General features: G+C 38.0%; 1 protein-coding gene across 1 annotated transcript in view; it reads left to right on the top strand.

Annotated features, from left to right (window-relative positions):
- Positions 1 to 7,454: 7,454 nt before the first annotated feature.
- ddb1 (damage-specific DNA binding protein 1) overlaps positions 7,455 to 20,783 on the top strand; it is a 49,540-nt gene continuing 36,211 nt past the window's right edge. The window contains exons 1-7 of the mRNA XM_053318718.1: positions 7,455 to 7,614; positions 9,690 to 9,838; positions 10,436 to 10,552; positions 12,094 to 12,315; positions 13,679 to 13,793; positions 16,061 to 16,158; positions 20,415 to 20,573. Of these exons, the coding sequence (XP_053174693.1) occupies positions 7,554 to 7,614; positions 9,690 to 9,838; positions 10,436 to 10,552; positions 12,094 to 12,315; positions 13,679 to 13,793; positions 16,061 to 16,158; positions 20,415 to 20,573 (921 nt within the window). The 5' untranslated portion in view covers positions 7,455 to 7,553. The remainder of the gene's footprint in view (positions 7,615 to 9,689; positions 9,839 to 10,435; positions 10,553 to 12,093; positions 12,316 to 13,678; positions 13,794 to 16,060; positions 16,159 to 20,414; positions 20,574 to 20,783) is intronic.

The following is a 20,783-nucleotide window of genomic DNA, read 5'->3' as shown; positions in this document are numbered from 1 at the left end:
TATGCAATGTTCCAAGGATTTGCATAGCAAGGAAAGCACAAGCATCAGTCTATTTTAGTGGGAATGGGAGGTACTGGGAGCTGTGGTGTGGTGTCTGATGGCTGATGGTATGAAAACTTCTTTTCCTCAGCTTCAGCTTCAGGTTTGACATCGACAGCATTAAGTTGTGTCAGGTGGACTCTAAACACAAAAGAGGAGAAACTTACAATTCACTGAGACTGATGTGGTCATGAGAATAAAGCAGAGGGAAACGATCATTTTGGAGGAAATTGTCTATACATTTATCTCTAAGGTAATTCTGATATTATAATCAATAAATGACAACAGTCATTTAATCACTTTTCAATGAGCGATCACATTTTCACAGGAGAGCAGACAGATGCCACAGTGCATGTAACCCAACTTCTTGACTTTGTGCTTAACTGTAAATTTGTCAAAGAGTTCCAGTAGGGCTTCAGAGGTTTTGATCTGTAACACAACAAGCTGTCTGCTGTAAACAGAAGACAGCCTTACTGCACATGCTTAGTGGCATGGCCCTCAACAGGCCCTCCTGAGAGCAGAGGAGAGCGCAATGACAGCACACTGCAGCAGAGGCTAATGTGAGCTGCTCCTCTCCTCTGTCTCAGTGGGGGGGGGGGGGGGGGGGGGGGCAGACAGCGGTGGAGATGTTTTCACAACTTAACTCAGTAATTTAGATGCAGTAATCGTGTGCTTGATTCCAACATGAATTTAACAATTAATTGATATTTGGAAAATTGACTCGCAGGCTTCCCATGTCTGCTCTGTGTGTTTGTTGTGAGTCTACCGACATGCTAGAATGAAAATAACTGTTTGTTGCAGCCCTGAACGTCGTCACTGATTTGTCTTTGAACATGAGATTTACTTTGCCAGACGATATTTCTTCCAGATGCAGTAAACCATCAGGGCAGTGATGATGAGGAAGATAAGGATGGGGATGAAGATTGGCCAGCGTTCCCTCATATCTAACAGATTGAGGAAAAACAACAGACAGAAATGAAAAAGGAAAAGTCCTGACACCAAACATGAGCTGCAGCCACAACTGTAAATACTAAAGCGTGATTCATCATCATCATAAGTGTAATTGAGAGTTGTTGGGCTTTTTAGCTCCAAAAACCACATGGCTCGCTGGTGTGGCTGAAGGAAATCCAACTGCTCACCTGGGCTGCTTAATGGAGATTCAGTAGTAATTTGAACCATGGCTGAAAGAAAGAAAAAAGTGAGTATTGTTATGAAGTCTCACTCTGTCAAAGCAATCCTTCACTGATGACAAACAGAGATCTAAAAGACACTTACCATCACCAAGAAGCCTTGGACACTCTGCAGTAAAAATAAAACAGACACTATTTTTAGTAATCACATAAAGTAATCATATTTCTTTCTCTTAAAGTGTTTTTACATAAGAGCTATTTTATGTCTTGTCCTGTTTTTTATATGTAATGTATATTATTTTATATCTTTATTATCTTTGCTTTATTGTGATTATAATCCTTGGCCTTTATTTTATGCCTTTTGCTGCATTTTATTTCATGAATTGTGCTACAGAAATAAAGTTTATGATTAAGAAAGGTTTCACAGGCTTTGTGAAGGTCTTAAAAGTTTAAGAAACACTGAATTGTAGGTTTTATCGTCCCTTTTGGTTTTCCTTCATTGGCACAGCTATGAAGCTATGAGGTGGAAAGTCACTAAGTATATTGACTAAAGTACTGTAGAATTTTCATTTTCTGTCTGCTTTTATAATCTCTGGTGTTCAGATGTTGGCTTCTTTTTAAAGTTTGATCTGACCTCTGACCTCGGGAGTGTGTGAACGTACGAGTTTAGAAAATAAAAAAGGTGATGCTTCAGGTCTTACCGCTCTTTATGATTTCTAGTGGTTGATCTGAAGCCTCCATCACCAGCTTCACACGCTGCTGCAGGTCGGAGCAGACAGCATATACACCCTGCTGCAGGCACACCACACAGCTGGAGGGTGATGGTGGAGAGGTGGAGGAGCAGTTGGTAGGTGTACCATGTCCCATCCAGAGGTGGCCATTGTCATTATTTTCATCGTACAGCTTAATGTAATTTATGGTGTTTGGGGGAAAGGGGGCATAAACACAACTTAAGGACATCTGCAGAGGGAGAGATAGAGAGAGAGAGAGAGAGAGAGAGAGAGAGAGAGAGAGAGGGAGAGAGAGAGAGAGAGCAGCTTATTACAACTTTAAGGTGCTTGTACTTTACTGCAGTATTTCCATGTGATGCTACTTTATACTTCCTCTCCACTCTCCTCTCCCTTCTACTCCACTACATTTATTTGACACCTAATAGTAGTGTTAGTTTACACTACTATTAGGTGTCAAATCCACCTCCAGCAGCTACAACTGTAACATGCTGCTCTAACACTGTGCTTCACGATTAATAATCTAATGACCCTATATGTGTCCAGTGCATAGACTGTATAAAAGAAAGTCCAGTGGTGTAATGGGGAGTTTTTTAAGCTATGACGTCACACAAAAAAATCCCCATCCATGCACAAACCCACCTATGAAACCCACGTACACACACACTTAAGGCTTAAAGTTTGCCAGATCTACGGAAACTAGGCAATAGCAAATCAGTTACAAAATCAACATCACCAACAATAATTGAATATGTGTTTGTCATAACCGCACACACACGCACACACACAAATCATACCAATTTACAATAATACAGGCCTAGGCTCACACACATGTCGAACCAAACGCATTGTCTAGCCTACATAAAGTAAGTTTATTGAACGTCATATATCGTTTAATCAAAATCGCTGACAACATATTAGTTAATTTCGATTACACAATGCTAAATCCAGAGTACCCAGCAGACGGCGCTGCTATATAAATATATTTCTGCATTGTCTCTTTCTCATTTCTGCATTGTCTCTTTCTCATAACCACAAGTCATAGGCCTAGATTCACAAACGCATTGTAGCTATAGCCTGTGCACAATGCTAAACCAGAGCTGGGCAGACGGCGCAGCCATAATAAAAAACTTTTTTTTAATAAACTCAGAAAACTAAAAACTCCAAATAGCCTATAGTCTACTCAAATTATGGTCTGCAGAAGTTAGCTAGAAATAAACCGAATAAGTAGGATTTACAGTTCATACATCGATTTTAAACTATAAACTTTTTTTTAATTTATTATTCCATCCATTTTCTGCCGCTTATCCTGGCATTGGGATGTGCGCAATGAAGCCCAGACATCTTTCTCCCCAGCTGCGCTCATCAGCTTCCTGGAAGGCTTTGGGATCCCATGCCCGATTAATATCAGGTCCAGGCAAGGCCTTCCCAGGCTCATGATCTCGTCCTAGCTATATGTCTGAGCTCCTGACTCGAAACTCATTTTGGCTGCTTATATCCACGATCTCATTCACTCAAAGCTTGTGAGCATATAGGTGCGTGTTAGGACCAAGACTGGCCGGTAAATGGAGAGGCTCGCCTTGACGCATTCCTTCAGGCTTTTTCTTCACCTGCCAAACTCACGCAAAAGTATAGCTTGATTAAAAGTTTCCAGATATTATTCCGCAAGAAGAAGCAGGCACTCACCTTGGGGAAGGAAGTAACTCTGTTTGATTACTCTGATGTTTTCCACTTTCAGCAGGGTGCAGCTGTGTGATGGGGATGGGGAGGCTGACAGCTCATCCACAAGCTTCCTTTACAGCATGTGCAACTGGGTGGGGACCTAATTCCCGCCAGTAAAGCAAGACGTGAGGTGGCCTGCCACTGTTAAAGTGACAGATGCTGAAATGTTACCGAGGGAACGAACGAAACATTTGCATGACATGTCAAAATTGACGTTTGGATCAATTAAACCTTGTTGCAGTGGGCGCCCTTGATTTAGTTTGTGAACTAGTAGTAGCAGCTTCTACCTGCACAGATCTCACAGCCAGATGTTTAGGAGATGAGGAGAGCAGCAGGGCTAAGTTGACCTCAGGTTTCTTTATTGACAAAGTTACCACACAGTTCTAATTTAGGCTACACATTTCATAGACCCAAGTCATCTCAGGCGTAGTTTGTATCAGTACTTCGAGGAACCAGTGGATAGAAATGAAGCTTTTTGTTTCATTTGTTAGTAAACTAGAGACCAGAATGTGTCACCTTCAGAGATTACTATAATGCTGACAATATAGAGCAGTACTACATTGAGTGTTGTTGTGCCCCTCCCCCATTTTTGTCAGGTTCCATGGAAATAAGACACAAGGCTTCACCTTACAGTATCTTACAAAAGTGAGTACACCCCTCACTTTTTTGCAAATATTTTATTATATCTTTTCATGGGACAACACTATAGAAATGAAACTTTGATATGCATGTACAGCTTGTATAGCTTATGGATTTACTGTTAAATTGTATCAAAGTTTCATTTCTATAGTGTTGCCCCATGAAAAGATATAATGAAATATTTGCAAAAATGTGAGGGGTGTACTCACTTCTGTGAGATACTGTATATACAGTCTATGGGCTTGACCCAAATGTATATGGTATGTCCAAAATGGTATGTCCAAAATGAAATATGGAATTACAAGACTTCCACCTGACAGCAATCCAATTATCCAGTTGAAATCAAATAAAAGTTATTTTTTATAGAAAATCAAGTCCAATGATTGACTTATTAGTCAATTTGATGACTGAGTAAGTGATTATTGGTTTGCAGGCCACATTGCATGTGCATGTGGTTAGGCTGTCAACAATGTAAATTGGACAGTGAGCAAAAGCTGGGCAGGGCACATGAGCTTCAGTGTCCAGTGGCCCCTAGGAGTACTAATCCAGCTTTGGTCTTCTGTGATGGTAAACTGAACATCTTTGGGTTTGAGGCTGTTGGTCCCACAAAACAAGACATCTGAAGACATCAGCTTGGTGTGTGGGAATGAATAAAGGACATGTATCACTACTTTATGGACAAAATGACTAATTGGATCATTGTATAAAATACTCATCAATAACAAAAATAATCTTTAGCTGGAGACCTATTTTTATTTAATATTCAACAACTAAAGATTAGTTACACATGATTAAAAAAAATGCGATTAGGTCTTCACTACAACAGACAAATTTTAGCTCTTCATGCTAGATCTCAGTAAGAAATAGAAGTCTGCCTTGCTGATCTCAGTCAGTATTCACCAAATGCACAGCAGTAATTCTCTACCTGCTGTACATAATAGGGATCAGAGGTAATGGCTCGCTTGTGCAGTAGAGCTATTAAAGCAGCAGGGGTCACTGCTCTCAAAGGAAACTTATGAAGAAAAAAAGTCATCTTATATTATTCCCTTGCAGGTGTGCTGTCCATGAATTTTGATGAGTGTATAAAATAACATGTTTTATACACTCATGAAAGAGTGGAAAGGTTGTTGATGTGGAGATGATTTATCAATGCTTAAACAATTTCTGTGACTGAGAAGCACAAAATGATCATTCTTTATAAAAGCCACTGTGAATCGCAGCTGATATTATGTGAGTTATTTGTATTACAACAAATGTATTCTAGTTTTCATACTGTCTACAAGTAAGTATAGTAGCATAGTATAGTAAGTATGCAGGTGTAAACCTATGTCTGATATTCTTCTTCTGTTCTTCATATGTGATATATGTTATTCCAATTTGGATATTGGGATTGGGATTCTCTAGTCTAGTGTTACTATAGTCATGACCAAAAGACAGTTTTACTAAGGTGAAGATTTTTTGTCTGTGTTTACTTAGATAAATCAAATAAAGAATAAACAAACTGTGCAGACATGTGCTCAAAATAAGAGGAAATGTGAATATGAATTCAAATAGATACATAAAGAAAAAACAATAATACATTTAAAAGAAATAGTTGGGATAAATAAAATATTAATATAAAATTATGATTTAAAAAAACGTGTTCTTCTTTAGGGTTTACTGTGCTGTTTGACAGTTTTATAAATCTTTAGTGTTTATGAATTTGTCTTAATATATTCTTTAAATTCACAGAAAAATCCAGTGAAAGTGGGAGAAACTTTTGGTTCTTTGCATTTATGAATGTGTAATTTACCATATAGAATCAGTAAGTTATTTCACTTATTTACATGTTCAAAATATGTAATTACATTTTATGATCAGTTTGAGTAAATTTATAATCATTTGAGTCCAAAATATAATTGAATGTATACATTGATCAAATAAATGCCAAAAGGTTCTGGCTCATCATTGCAAAAAATTACGTTTGTTTTCAATATCTAAAGATTTGGAGAAATGTTGACTTGTTTAATATAGTGTAATGTTGTTGATATGTACTATAATCATATTGTTCATGGAGGATTTATATGGTAATAGCAAGGCTGGGAAGGTTACTTTGGAAATGTAATGGGTTACAGATTACTAGCTACCTTACTTAAAATATAATAAGCAATGTAACTAATGACTTAATCAAAATAATGTAACTTATTACATTTGATCACTTTTTGATCACTTTTCTAATGTTCTAACAAATGTTTTCAGCTGTTAGGATAAGTATACTCATTAACCACAAAAATCTAACTTCAGGTGTTTTTCATGGATACTGACATGATTTATAGCTAAGAGAGATCATTTCTTATTAAGCAAAATTTATCTTTTGAATATGTAGTCATTAGTTCATGTAGATTTTGGAAAGATTCTTTATGAAAAAAGTCAAAAGTGGGCTTAATGGATGACATCACTTAACCTGTGTCGACTCGTGTGTGCTCCAAATAAAGTCCACATCATGATTTATTTACAAAATATAAAAATATTGTTTTCAAAGAATTAAAAACAGTGTGTGTATTCAGTAACATGTTAAAAAAATCTTAATGAGGAAAAAACCCTCCTGAGCTAAATCTTAAAGGTCTGACTTCAGATGTAACCTCCCTTGTAATCAACATTTTCATGAGTAACTGTATTTAATTATATTTTTTCCCAGTAACTGTAACAGATTAAATATATCTAGCTACTCCTCAACACTATGCCAACAATTACACTTTAAAATGTTGTCCCAAAAAGCTTTTCCTTTAGGAGTAATTTCCCTTTCTTTCATAGAAAGTATTACTTAGATAGATAGATAGATAGATAGGAGGTGAAGGAGTGTGTTTATTCATAATGTCAATACTATTTACCGCCAAAAGTGGTTCTAAAATTGAAGATGACTTAATGTTGATCTCTGAGCACTTGTTCGGAGGTCCTCCCCGACACAGGGGCGCTGTAACTCCATATTTCAGCGCAGTCCTCCATGCCACATTTCTTTTCCTAGGATGGCGAAGTCAAAACCCGCCCCTTCTCTTCCTCTGATTGGCTGACCTTGATCTCTTCTTCACGGCTCTGACCATTCCCACTCCAGTGTATGGCGAGAGCATGACTTCGCCATCCTAGGAAAAAAACAAACAACCAACCACCACCTCCATGATGACCCACATTGAGGAGCTCAACTAACGAATCACTTCCGGGAGAGTTCTTGTTATCAATGATTTTTTTCCACTTGTGTGAGACTTAAAAAAAACCCACACTATATTCTTGGTGTTTGTGTTTTTGTTCTCGTCAAAAAATGTCGTACAACTACGTGGTAACAGCCCAAAAGCCTACGGCAGTCAACGCCTGCATCACAGGTAAACACCTTAGTGGCGGTGATGGAGCCGCTGCATGCTAGCTGAGATCCCGCGCTGCAAGCCAAGAGCTCCGATGTTTCGGTCTAACTGGTGACCGTGTTGACTGGTGACTCTCACGTAGAAATAACTTTATAGTTTAATCACTTTTCATCTGTGTTTGAATATCTAAAGTATCTTCCCATTTGTGTAAGTTCAGAAGACTGATTCACCCTACCGTAATGTGTCCTAAAATGTGAGAAAGTCACCAGTTAACACGGTCACCAGTTAGACCGTAACACCGGACGGGCCTGTTGTAGCAGCTAGCTTTTGTTATGCTAAGCCAAATGTTTACTTAGTAGATAACGTTAAAGGTATAGTTATATATTTGAAGCTGATGGCGCGGACGTCTTTTACTTGTTGTTATCATGTCTGTTTTAACTGTATTTAACTTAAACTACACCTTTTTATTCCTTTTTTTCTTTTTTAAAGATTTAACGTTTGATGATGTTTATTGACTGCAGAGCTGAATGCGTCCGTCCTAACTTAGCTGACAAATCATATAATCATATCATATCACATCACAGCCAGTACAAACTGTTAATCATGGATATAGACAGACTTTGGAAATATGCGATTTTCTACCTCTTGTAAAACTGCTACTAAAGCTGCTGTCGTCGATAATATCTGTGAAGGGGCCACAAAATATTACATGACACATGACAAGTTGAAGCTGATACTGATACCAAAACATCAACTAAATGTTTGCACGTTTTACATTAATATAACTTTAAAGGATGCCATTATAATGTTTGAAGTCTGCCTTAAATGCCCAAATGAACATTGACATAGGTTTTTCTTGCTGTAAGCATCCCTCCTGTTCATTTTGGATATTGTAAGACCCCTTCATAATGCACTTACAGTGTAAGTGGTGGAGGACAAAATCCATTGTCCTACTATGTAAACATGTATTTAAATGTTTATGTGAAGCTAATATTAAGCTTCAGTCGTCTAAATGAGTCAAATCAATTTGATATCTTTCAAATTTAGTGTCTTTAGTGCCAAAGTCCCTCTTTTTGTTACTATACTTCCACTGCAGCTCAACAGGGAAACACAGAGACTGTTAATGTGGCTCCAGATAATCTTTTAAATGCATTCTTGCATAAAATTACTGTGTGGGCACACTGTGGATTTTGGCACATTCGAATGGGATCTTTTAACAGCTAGTATGAACAAGAGGAATGACTACAGCGACAAAAAACCTGTTTCAGTGTTCATTTTGGCACGTGATCTTGTTTTAAGATGGATTTGAAAACTTGTGAACCTTTCCTATAGTCTAGAGTTTGATGTCATGTGTCAGATGCACGTTTTCTGTCTAAACTTCCCTGTTCACTTTCATTTTCAATAATCTTACTTGTAATTGTGATACTATGATTGCCAGAGATATTATGGGTTGCTTTGTCTCCATTCATTCTCATATCAGTATGAAAATGCTTCTCTGCCAGCTTTCCTTCAACTTTATAATGGCATAAATTTATATCTCAAATGTGTACAGACAGATATTATACAGACATAACAAAATCTGCAATGTTATCTTCGTCATTGGCTGAATAACTGTTGAAATCTCAAAGAAATGTGTACATATGTCATCAAATTAGACATTTTGTTTGACCAACAGTCTACTACAGCTTCAGTGATTAATGTGATATTCAAATATTCTGGTGTCTTTCGTCCTCTGTGACAGTAAACTGAATAGCTGATAAAATGGGACACACTTTTCTGAAACAAAGATTAATGTACTTCACCATTTTCTAAAATTTTACAGACCAACAAACTATGCAGTTAATTTTTAAGATTAATCCATGATGAAAATAATCATGAGTTGTAGTCCTACTCTTGACTGTTTATTACTGTTTATTACTATTTATTACCAGTAAATGTTTGATATTTTTACTTGATGATAAATGCCTCTCTGTAAATGGTTCAGCACTTTGGCAAATAGATGATATTTCACCACCTTTCTCAGTAGTCTTCCGTGCTGCTGCTCTCATCTAAATAACAGTGTAACTAACATATTGTAAATGTTGATGTGTCTACAGGCCACTTCACCTCTGCAGAGGACCTGAATTTGCTCATAGCTAAAAACACACGTTTGGAGATCTATGTTGTCACAGCAGAGGGGCTCAGGCCCGTCAAGGAAGTGGGCATGTATGGCAAGATCGCGGTCATGGAGCTCTTCAGGCCCAAGGTAGGTGTGGTGTGTATGTGTACAGTTGGTAACGGTGTGTAGGTTTTTCAAAGTGGGTTTGTTGGTGGGCTTTCTTTACGTTGGGCTGAAGTAGATTAGTTTCGTAGTGAATGTCTTATAATGGACCATGTGTTATGTGGGACAGAATACACATCTCTTAAAGGGGGGAAATGAGATAACCACTAACTGGTTTACACTTTAGAAGCAGGATGCTGCAGAGGAGCTCCCTGGAGCACTGAGCTTTGTTAAATGTATGCAGCACAGACTTCAACTTAATCTTGATAAAATAACACTAAAAGTAAATGGTGTGTGGGGAGCTAAAGTTATCACCAGAGCCTTTAAAAAACTGCCCTTAAATGCAACTTCAAGCATCCATCAGAGTAATCACTACTACACCACTAACAGCCCGTAGTGGTTGTTATAAATGAAAAGAAAAACAATCAATAATCCCAGAAGAATAGTTAACTTTCAACTGACTAGTGGATTCAGAGAGTGATCATGTCTCCTTGTAGTTTTAGAGCCAGTTTAATGAAACTAAAAAGGCCTCAGCATGTTTGTTCTGTGTTGACTTTACTTTCTTGTTTTTCTCTTATTTAGGGCGAGAGCAAGGACCTGCTGTTCATCCTCACATCCAAATATAACGCCTGCATCCTAGAATACAAACAGAACGGAGAGAGCATCGACATCATCACTCGCGCCCACGGCAATGTCCAGGTGGGTGAGACAACAATACAAACATGATGTATATTATATGTTGGTAAACGGGATATTTAAACTAAACAAAAAAAAAAAATTCCCACACACTGTCAGTACTTCTTTCTGTCAGGTCTTCATCACGTTCATTTAGCCCTTCACGTGTTTGAAATGCCTCATGATTGTAGCTTGACAGCATTGAAGATACTGAATATATTTACCATAAGTGCTGATAGTGTGAAGGAGCAGATTTTTTGTTTCTCTGCTTGTTTTGAACCATTGCTTTATCAGCTGTGTACAGTAAGGGTTGGTTAGGGTTTCTTTTAAGGAGTAATCATCAGTAATAAGGATATAATGATTTAAGTAGGTTAAATAGCTAATAACACAAATAATAGAAGAGTTTGAACAGTCTGGTAAATTCAGAAAATTACACCATTTTACTGTAATGCAGCTTTTAAAACCAGGAAAACACTTGAGGACAATATCTATTCTCATATCACATTATTGACATAATATCAATATATTGCCCAGACCTAGTGCACACTACTAAGACCACTTTTTCTGCCAATTTCTGTCAATTATGATTCCTTTTTTATGGTTCATATGAAGAACAAGATGTATTTTGATCATCTTTTATCAATCTGGGTCAAATATGTTAGCAATAGTAAACCCTTTTTAGTAGAGTTGTGAAGTAAGAGGTGCCACCTTTTCTCTCTTTTTTTGTATTCACAGTTCAAATATTTCTTTAAAGTTCTCTTCATTACCACTTAACACAGGACTCTCCTGGATAATGTAACACTCCTATAGATTTATATTATGACCGTCAGTTCAATTGTTTCATGCCATTAGCTGCTGAATTCAGCGTGTTTCAGTCAAACACTCAACAAAAATGTGTATCAGCTGCACAAAAATGTTTTTAAAAGTTTTTATGTGGTGTTTTCTTGTATGAAATCTAACACTTGGTCAAATTAGACCCTGAAGAGTATGTCAGGGATAAAACCATCTTTAGCTTCTGTTCGCCATTAGAGGCACATGTGACTAAATTAAAGCTTCGTCATTGGCTGTCTCCTTGCTGAAATGCACCCTGGGAGTCCTAGTTAACTGCCAACCCTAAGTCTTTATGTGCAAAATCTTGCAGTCTTGTACATTCGACTTTTTTACTAAATAACCAGATATTCTGATTCAGTTATATTTTTTTCATACTGATGATTTAACTGAGTGAGTTTCATTTTAAGCCATAGAAGGGCTCAAACTGAGTAACCTAACATCATCAAAGTGAAAATTAAAGTTCAGTTAGCCTGTTCCACTGCTGTTTTTAAATAAGAAATATTAATATAATATAATCAGAATAGACAAATGTACTTAAATCTAAACTTTTAGCATACTTATATTCTTTAATAGGGATTATATAAGCAAAGTTTGGGAGTTCTGATCTTATATTTTAAAGTATAAAAGCTGCAGATGGTTTTATAGCTACATTTTATTGAACAGCAGTCTGACAACACACCAAATGTGATTTTTGTCTGCAATGTACCACAAACCTTCTGAAACCTCATTTTCAGGATCGTATTGGGCGTCCATCAGAGACAGGTATTATTGGAATTGTAGACCCAGAATGCCGTATGATTGGCCTCCGGCTGTATGACGGGTTGTTCAAAGTGATCCCATTGGACCGAGACAACCGCGAGCTGAAGGCCTTCAACATTCGACTGGAGGAGCTGCAGGTCATCGATGTTCACTTTTTGTACGGCTGCCAGGCACCGACTGTCTGCTTCATCTACCAGGTACTGTTGGAGGAGGGGTGCAGGGATGTGGGAGTGCTGATGAACAGAAATGTTAAAAATACATTTAAAGCCATATCTACTGAGTTGTATTCTAGATTCAGTATTCAAGAAGTTTATTGTCATATGCATAGTAAAAACACAAAGGTTCAGACAATGCAAATTCTTACTTTGTTGCTCTCCTTACATACAACAATAGCACATACACATTTAACAAACACATGACAAAAAGATGCACATTAGGCACGGGCCGGTTACCGGTTTCAAGGTTTACCACGGTATGAAAAAGTCACGGTTTCAAAACCACTCAAATTTTTTCAGTCATACCGTTCCTGCGGTATGAGCAGGGTTTTTTTTTTTTTAGAGAGGGCATGTGCAGCTGCAGCGTAAAGTCCCGCTCCTGCTGCGCACCTACGGTGGCTGATACAAGCAGGTAGCTCTGCAGGCTGTGGCTGAAGGAGGCGAGCCCCCTGAACTTTCCCCCCCGTCTAAAAGGACCAAGTCGGCTGTATAGGAACACTTAGTCTTCTGTAAAAAGACAGACGGCCGTGGCTTGGAGGAAGAAGGTCCCAACCGTGCAAAACATGCTTGCGGGCAGTGGCAGCCCGAGGAGGCAATACATCCAATATGATAGTGAGCAAGTCTCCAAAAACTGTTGAGATTCAGTTTTAAGCTCCTGCCTGCATTTATTTATATTTATTTATCTTAGAAGTGTTTTTACTTTTTTCAATTATTCATGTTCTGATCTTGAGCCACAGATTAAGTGATTGCATTTATTTGCATTTTGTGTTGTTTTTTCACAAAAAATAATTAATTTATGTCATGACTTGAGTTGCAGGTTTAGCCTCTGTTAAAGGACTGCATTAAGGACTGCACTTATTTTTTATTTAGAAAGAATTCAGTTATTTTTTATTATCATTTATTTTAAATACATATGTACTAATGTTCGATCATGTTCTATATATGTTCAATAGAATTTTTTTCTTTTATTTATTTTTTTAAATACAGACATTTCAAAATATCACATTTTATAGCTGTAATGATAATACCGTGAAACCGTGATATTTTTACCTAAGGTTATCATACCGTCACAATCTCATACCGGCTCATGCGTAATGCACATGTAGTTTCCAGTTGAATGTTTGGCTAAAATGTTAATTTATTAATGAAATAATGATCAGAAGATGTATTTAGGATGAAAAGAATTGTTAGCTGCAGCACAAACACAAATATTCCTGTGTAGTAGCTTGGAGTAGTAGTTGTTTGATTTGTCTTATATTTACACACCACTATTGTTGTATTATCTGAATTCACAACATGTTTTTAAGTCTGATCTGGTGTCTTGTTGTCCTATCGTTAACTGCAGGACCCCCAAGGACGCCATGTGAAGACTTATGAGGTTTCTCTGAGGGAGAAGGAGTTTAACAAAGGCCCCTGGAAGCAGGAGAATGTGGAGGCTGAGGCCTCTATGGTCATCCCAGGTAATTCAGTGCTCTGCAGTCAGTCATCTGCAAGGTGTTCATATAACTCAGCCCAAGCTATTTTAAGTCAATCAAACATTATCGAAAGTGTCTGGCTCTCTCCAGCACCAAACAGGACTCAGCAAACTGGGGAGTTACTATGGTAACGGATGAAAAATTCCTCAACTACCATCACACGCACACACACAGTAGATGTTCAGCTTGTATCTGATCCATTAACAAGTATTTATTTTAGTGATTAATCTAAATTTTTGAAATGACAGCCTTCTCCCACTAAAATAGTGCAGCTAATCAACAGAGACTAGTAGAGGAGTTGAGGTGGAAAAAACCCAAAATGTTAAGTTTGAAAAGAAATACAGCTTATCTTAATGAATTATATAGATGCTGATCTGACAAGACTGTCGACATTTGACGCTTTTTAGCTTGTCTTCCTGAAGGTATGTGTTTTTGCAGACATTAATTGTTAATATTTCATAATCTTTCATCATATTTCATAAAGAGAGTTTAACATAATAATTTCCATGCAGAGCAGAGGGAGGTTCAATTTAATTCAAAATGCTAATAACATTTTGTCACCACCACAAAAACACTAGGTAATTGCTCAAGTATGATAAAGTTGTCTAATGTTGACCTTCTTAGTTATTGGTTTAATTATTGGGTTTAATAATGTGTGTTTGTATTGATAAGTGACGGTGGCTGATCAGCCTAATTATTATAATTACCTCTAACGGCAGTATGCAGTAAACGGTTGCCCTCTGTGGCTTTTTAACTGCTCTCCCTAATTGAACATGATGTGCTTGATGGCCCCAATGAAACTTGAAAGCTCAGCATTGTTGTTGCCCTTTAGCTCCCCTCTTTATAAGTCACATTAACATTTATTCACCCAGAAAAAGCTAATATTTCTCTGTATAATATGACCTCCACTTCCTGTCAACTGCTGTGTGTCTGCAGTGTATTTACTGGCTTTTCATACATGATTTGGGGCCAATTGGAGGAGTTAAACCTGTGACTTTCTGCCTTTGTTCAGACTGCAGCTGTTTCTACTCTATTTCATACAGTTTGTGGATTTTCCAAACAGAAAACCTCCAACATCCAGCAGCTGAAAGAGCTGGTTCCAGATAGTTAATGTGTGACGGTGGTTTAAACTGTGTAGCTGTTTTAATTTTAAAAATACTTAATTTTCCCACACATCCTAGAAAAATAAAGGTACGGGATGACACCTTTTGAAATGTGATTGTCTATTTTTTTTGTTTATTTATTGCAAGTAAAAGAAAAATACATAATACCAGAAATACATATAATACATGCAAACCACAAAGAAAAGAGAACAATAACTAACGAAAGAGAAACATGCCAGAGGAACCAATGAAACCCATTAGGGCTTGTCGGTTTTTTCAGAACAAACCACTAAATATGCAAGGTGCAAAAATCCTGCAAGATCCCCAGTCTTTGCAAAATTATGACACATCGTCTTTAGATATGCGAGGGTGTCGGATTTAAGTCTTTTAAAAGTCTTCTTGAAGTCATCTCGTTTCTGGTAGGCAAAACCCAACGAAACATTAGGCTGGGAAGTTCCCCTCCCCACAGCAAACCCTCTACTCCTGAGGAAACACTGTAATTACAGCTTATATTACATGTCACTAAAACGATTAGTCAGTTAATCATTTTGCCAATCAGCAGAAAATAAAGCATGACAAATCGTATTTTCATCATCTGATTTTTACCTAGTGTAATATGTATTTTATAAGATTCTCAGCCATGTAAAAAAAACATTTCTGGGTTTTCTTTCAAGTCAAACCTGATACTAATGAGTCCCATCCTGTAGCCAGTCATTCATATTAGGTTAAAAATGACTAATTGGCTGTAGACATGAGCTCAGGCTGTACATCCTCTGCTTGGAAATATTCCAATAAGTCAGCAGCTTGTGTGACAGAAATTAAGCATGGCAGATGTTCAGTTTATATAAATATTATAATCCACAACACAGCACATCCACAACAGAATACAACATTTATTAGTGTTTTTGATGCTCAGCTCTCCTCTCAGACCCTGTGTCCGGATCCTGTTTAATTCAACAAACACATTAGCTCCGGGGTGCAGAGAATACTGAAAGAAAGCAATTTAATTGATAACTTGAATATGCATATTTCCGATAATGAAAATATTTGTTGAATCAAAGCTGTTTTAAAATGAAATGTACAAATAGTCTCTCTGTTTAATTGTATATGTTTATAATTGACTGTGTTTCGTGTGTGCTTGTATTTAAGTCCCAGAGCCATTTGGTGGAGCTATAATCATAGGACAAGAGTCCATCACCTACCACAACGGGGACAAGTATCTGGCCATTGCACCACCCACTATCAAGGTAATAACATGAAATAATAGGCAATAAAAGTGCTTTTTCCCATATTCTTCTTTCAAAATGTAATTTCATCATAAATTCTGGTATTTCATCGGAGCCATCATCGCAGTAGTATGTCTCAGTGCAGAACTGATTTACTTGACTAGTAAAACAGCAAGAATAATGTTATTTTCACGATATGATAATGGTGTTACAGGAGAGTTTTTATTTATTTGGAAGTAAAACATGATAGCTCTTCAGCTCAGTTCATGTAAAACTAACATATAAATGTTTTTTGCTGAATTTGTGAAACGCCAGTGAACAAGTTTGAGTTAATGTGTCGTGAAGTATGTTGAAGGCAGTTTTTTTTTAACTGTGCTGTTCTGATGACTTTTGCTCCCCATACACCATTGCTTTTAGTGTTATTTTATCAAGATTAACTTGCAGTCTGTACTGCTTCGCTCACATTTAACAAAGCTCAGGGCCCCAAGGAGCTCTTCAGCTGCCAGCATCCTGTTTCTATAATTAGAGAATGTTCTCTCACTCTGCCGATGCTCTTTGGTACTGTGGCCTCATAAATTTGGCAGAGAACTTGTCAGATTGTTCAGATATAGCAGCGTCTTCATTAGCGATCTGCCCAAAATAACGCCTTTTGTGAGAATGCTAACATAATGCAAAAGCAGCTCATAGTTAGATGTAGATAACAATTTAGGAGTGAGACATTTCTAAATGGAATGCCAGATTTCTCACATTTGAGTTGTTTTTGAGCTCATTTTTGCGTTTGGGGACAATTTTGTATTAAAGTCCCCCCCCCCCCACTCCCCCGTGTTAGTTTTATCGCCTTTATTTTCCTGTTCAACACTCATGAAAGTATTTGTCTCAGATGGGGAAAGTTTATAATTAATCTTCTTTTACTTTTGTGTAGAAGGCTACAAGAGGATTGGCTTACTTACTCCTGGTGTTTGGACTTAGAACACAATGAAAGTTTTATTTAGTCACAGCCACAATAACTAACAAAAATTGGATGGCTCAACCCTGTGGCCAGCAACACAAGGTTGAGAATGCTGTACCCGAGAACAAGTTTGCCAAAAACTGATTTTTTTTATTTACAAATATTGCTAAATTTGACCAAAACTATCGGAGTCAGGAGGTCTGGCCAAAAAGAACAAAAGACAAGGAAAGCTATGGGCCAGCCCAGCAGCAGACTGTAGGACCCAGAACTCTCCCCCGCCCAAACTATAATAAAATGCACAACTTAATCTAATGAAACAAAGCTACGAAAACTGAACTACCAGGCCCACCAGGAACAAAATGAAACAAAACAACACAATGATAGATGAAGTCTCTCAGTTTGTCAGGGCTACTTGCCAGGAGGAAGAGAGAGAGAGAGCTCCCTCTCCTCTAACCTCCCATATAGAGGGTAAGCTGTTCCGCCCACCAATCAGCTGGCTCATCAAGAACTCCTGAAAGTAAAAAAAGGGAGAAAACAAAAAGGGGGGTGGAGCGCGTAACAATAGCTTCATTAAACGGGTGTCAGAAAGAAGTGCGGTATATTGCAGCGCAGTAGGTAAACTGGTGCAAACAACACGTAAACATCACTGTAACTCTTTTTCCACAACAGCAGGACTCCACATTGATCTGGAGATGTTTGAGGGAAGAAGTGGAAGGGCTTTTTTTGGGTGTGATACCTCATTTGCACCTAAATGTAAAATTAAAGTTCAGCTGAAACATTGTCAGCAGTGTCAAGAAAACGCAGATGGAGATCATTTTTGATGTTTAACAGCATTTTTGGCAGCTAATTAATGAATTGCCACTGTTGGGCACAGATGGGGGGATAAATGTGAGATACAAAAACTTCATCATTTTCATACTGGTCTGTAGTGGACCAGCAGACTGACTGGTTTCAAATCTAATAAACTCATTACCTGTCCACAGTGGGTGCTAAGGGTTTGGGAAGCTTTTAAGAAATAAGAGTGAAAGCCACAGTTTGACAAAAGATGTAAGCAATAGCACAGGCGGGAGGATTTTGAAAATGAGTTTTGTAAAGGTTCGATCAAGTGAGAAATTGACTCAGCTTGCACAGTAGACAACGACAATAACAAAACCTTCTGTTAAAAGGGGAAATAGAGCAGGCTCAGTCACACTACATGATTTTTATGCCAGTTCCAATCAAGACTACTATTCTTCTAAGCAGCTGGCGAGCTTATCATGAAGTTATAGTGGAGAAGGGAGACTGTGGCTCCTCCTGAAATTCCCTACCGAATCTCTAAAGATAACTTGTCGTCATACTGATTGAGAAAGTCCAACCAGTACCTAATATGTTAGCCAGATATCTTTGGGCTTAATGCAGGTTTTAATCAGTTTCGTGAAGCTGGCTCACTTTTTCTTTCTTTTTTTTTTTTTACCAATATTTTATTAAGTTTTAAGTTTCAAACCAGACACAGAACAGTGAACATACATGACAGCAATGTTTAGTATAAGCAGATCAGATATACAGATATACAGAAAGATGAGGGAAAATACATGGATAGTTCTTGGGAAGTTCGCAGTTTAGAAATTACACAAGGAACAGGGAGTATGCAGCCAGATACATGAAACAAAATCAGCACCTGGGAAAGGCTGGCTCATTTTTAATTGGGATGAACAGCTAACCTGGACCAAAACAGGTTAACTTTAGCGTGTCTGATCACAACCCGTCAACAACACCCCAGCAACTGACCAGTCAGATCACTGGAGGGGGGTTTCCCGATAAAAATAACCAGCGCACACTGAACTGCTATAGTGTGATTTTTATTAGGAGCCAACTACTCGTTTCGCTTCAAAAAACCTGAAAAAGCTACAGGCACAACACTTTGTTCACTCCTAATAAAGTCACAGTAAAGTCAGTTCAGTGTGCGGTGGTTAATTTAGACTTTTCACTTAAGATGTTCCTGTGACCGACCAGCCGCTGATCGCCAATACTGGCTGTGCTTGAGGAGTTCCCTTTACTGATATGTATTTATAGGTCAGTAGAAACATTTTATTGTTCCAGGCTTTCTATTTCCACTCAAAACAGAGATCGTTTACAACACTAAACACATAGTGTAGACTTTAGTTAGTATTTTATCCCGGAGTGACAGATAACAGTGTGGATGATTCACACTCTGATTCCATCACTGAAGCTCAGAATAACATGACACAACTGTGTGATGATAGCTGGAAATAAAAATGAAAGCTTATCTTGTATTAGAAAAATAATCTGCACACTGTTAATTGGTCATATGGCTGGTGTTTCGGCTCAGTGTAGCCAGCTCATCCAGAGAGAGCCAGACTAAGTTGAACTTGCTTTGTAGTACGAGCCACAGGGCTGAAACCTGAGAGCGACCCTGATCACATCCACAGGTGGTTTAGATCAAGGGGAATCTATAAGACAAGCTATGTTTTACATCACCCACTCCTGTAGATGGATTGCATCAGAGCCTCTTAACTTTACTGTGCGGTTTTATTTGAGAAACATACCTAATATAATGTGATGTAATATAATATGACATAATACATTTATAACTACAAAAGTCAAAAAGCCTCAAAAGTAGTGGCTAGTCAATATCAGCCAATAGTTGCTTATGGCAGATGAGGGTATATCATTGTATAGGTCAGTTAATTCATCATGAGAAACTGCTCATCTTGTCCCCATTATTTAATTACTAAATTAAAGGAATACTTAAATATGTTATTTGCAATTAAGTCTATTTCTTAAAATTCTGCTATTGAAATTGGTATCAATCTCAGAAGTCCATTATCGATTTGGCTCTAAATGTTTTCACTGAACAAAATTCTTCTATAATCAATACCCTCGTGTTCAGGTGTGGTCGACTTTCAGATTGCGGTCTTTCAAATGTGGAGCAGGTCAGTGTTTCCAAACAGCGTGGGATTCCCTCCTTCGTGTGTGAAGCTTCATTATCGTCCATTTGTCACTCAGCTAACTGACGAGACGGCATGTTAAATCTGTGCTCCTCTTGTTAGGATAAAAGACTAAAAGCAGTTTGAGTCAGATTCAAGCTGTACTTTGGGGGAAACTCCACCGTGTATGTTTTCTTAACGAAGAGAACAAAACAGACCTCCTGAAGACAAGTGTATTTGGCTCTGTTGGACCTTGTCATATAGATAATTCATGAAGCGAGAGCAAAGATTTTTGGGGTAGTGATGTAATTTAAGAAGCTTTTTTTTGTTTTGTTTTTTTCTGCTGTACCTCCACTCTATTATATGAACCATTTTTGTGTGTGGTCCACTCTTAATTACAGCAAAGCACCATCGTCTGTCACAACCGCGTGGACCCCAACGGCTCGCGCTACCTGCTGGGAGACATGGAGGGACGCCTGTTCATGCTGCTGCTGGAGAAGGAGGAGTTGATGGACGGCACCGTGGCGCTCAAAGACCTGCATGTGGAGCTGCTCGGAGAGGTACTTCATTAATCTTATTCACTCTTTCTTTTTTATCTCTGTCTGTCTCTTCACTCTGTTTATCCACCTACTGTTTCTCTGGCATTTCTCCCACTTTCTTCCCTTCTCTCTCTCTCTCTCTCTACCTGGCTCGTTCATCCAGCCTGTTAGTTGTTGATTTCCCTCCAGCTGCCTTTTCCTCTCTGCGCACCTTTGTTGCAATTGACTTTT

This window comes from Scomber japonicus, chromosome 1 (assembly GCF_027409825.1).
Source record: "Scomber japonicus isolate fScoJap1 chromosome 1, fScoJap1.pri, whole genome shotgun sequence".
In the NCBI taxonomy this organism is placed as follows: domain Eukaryota; kingdom Metazoa; phylum Chordata; class Actinopteri; order Scombriformes; family Scombridae; genus Scomber; species Scomber japonicus.
The sequence above is the reverse complement of the archived record's forward strand: the minus strand, read 5'-3'. Positions and strand labels throughout refer to the sequence as shown.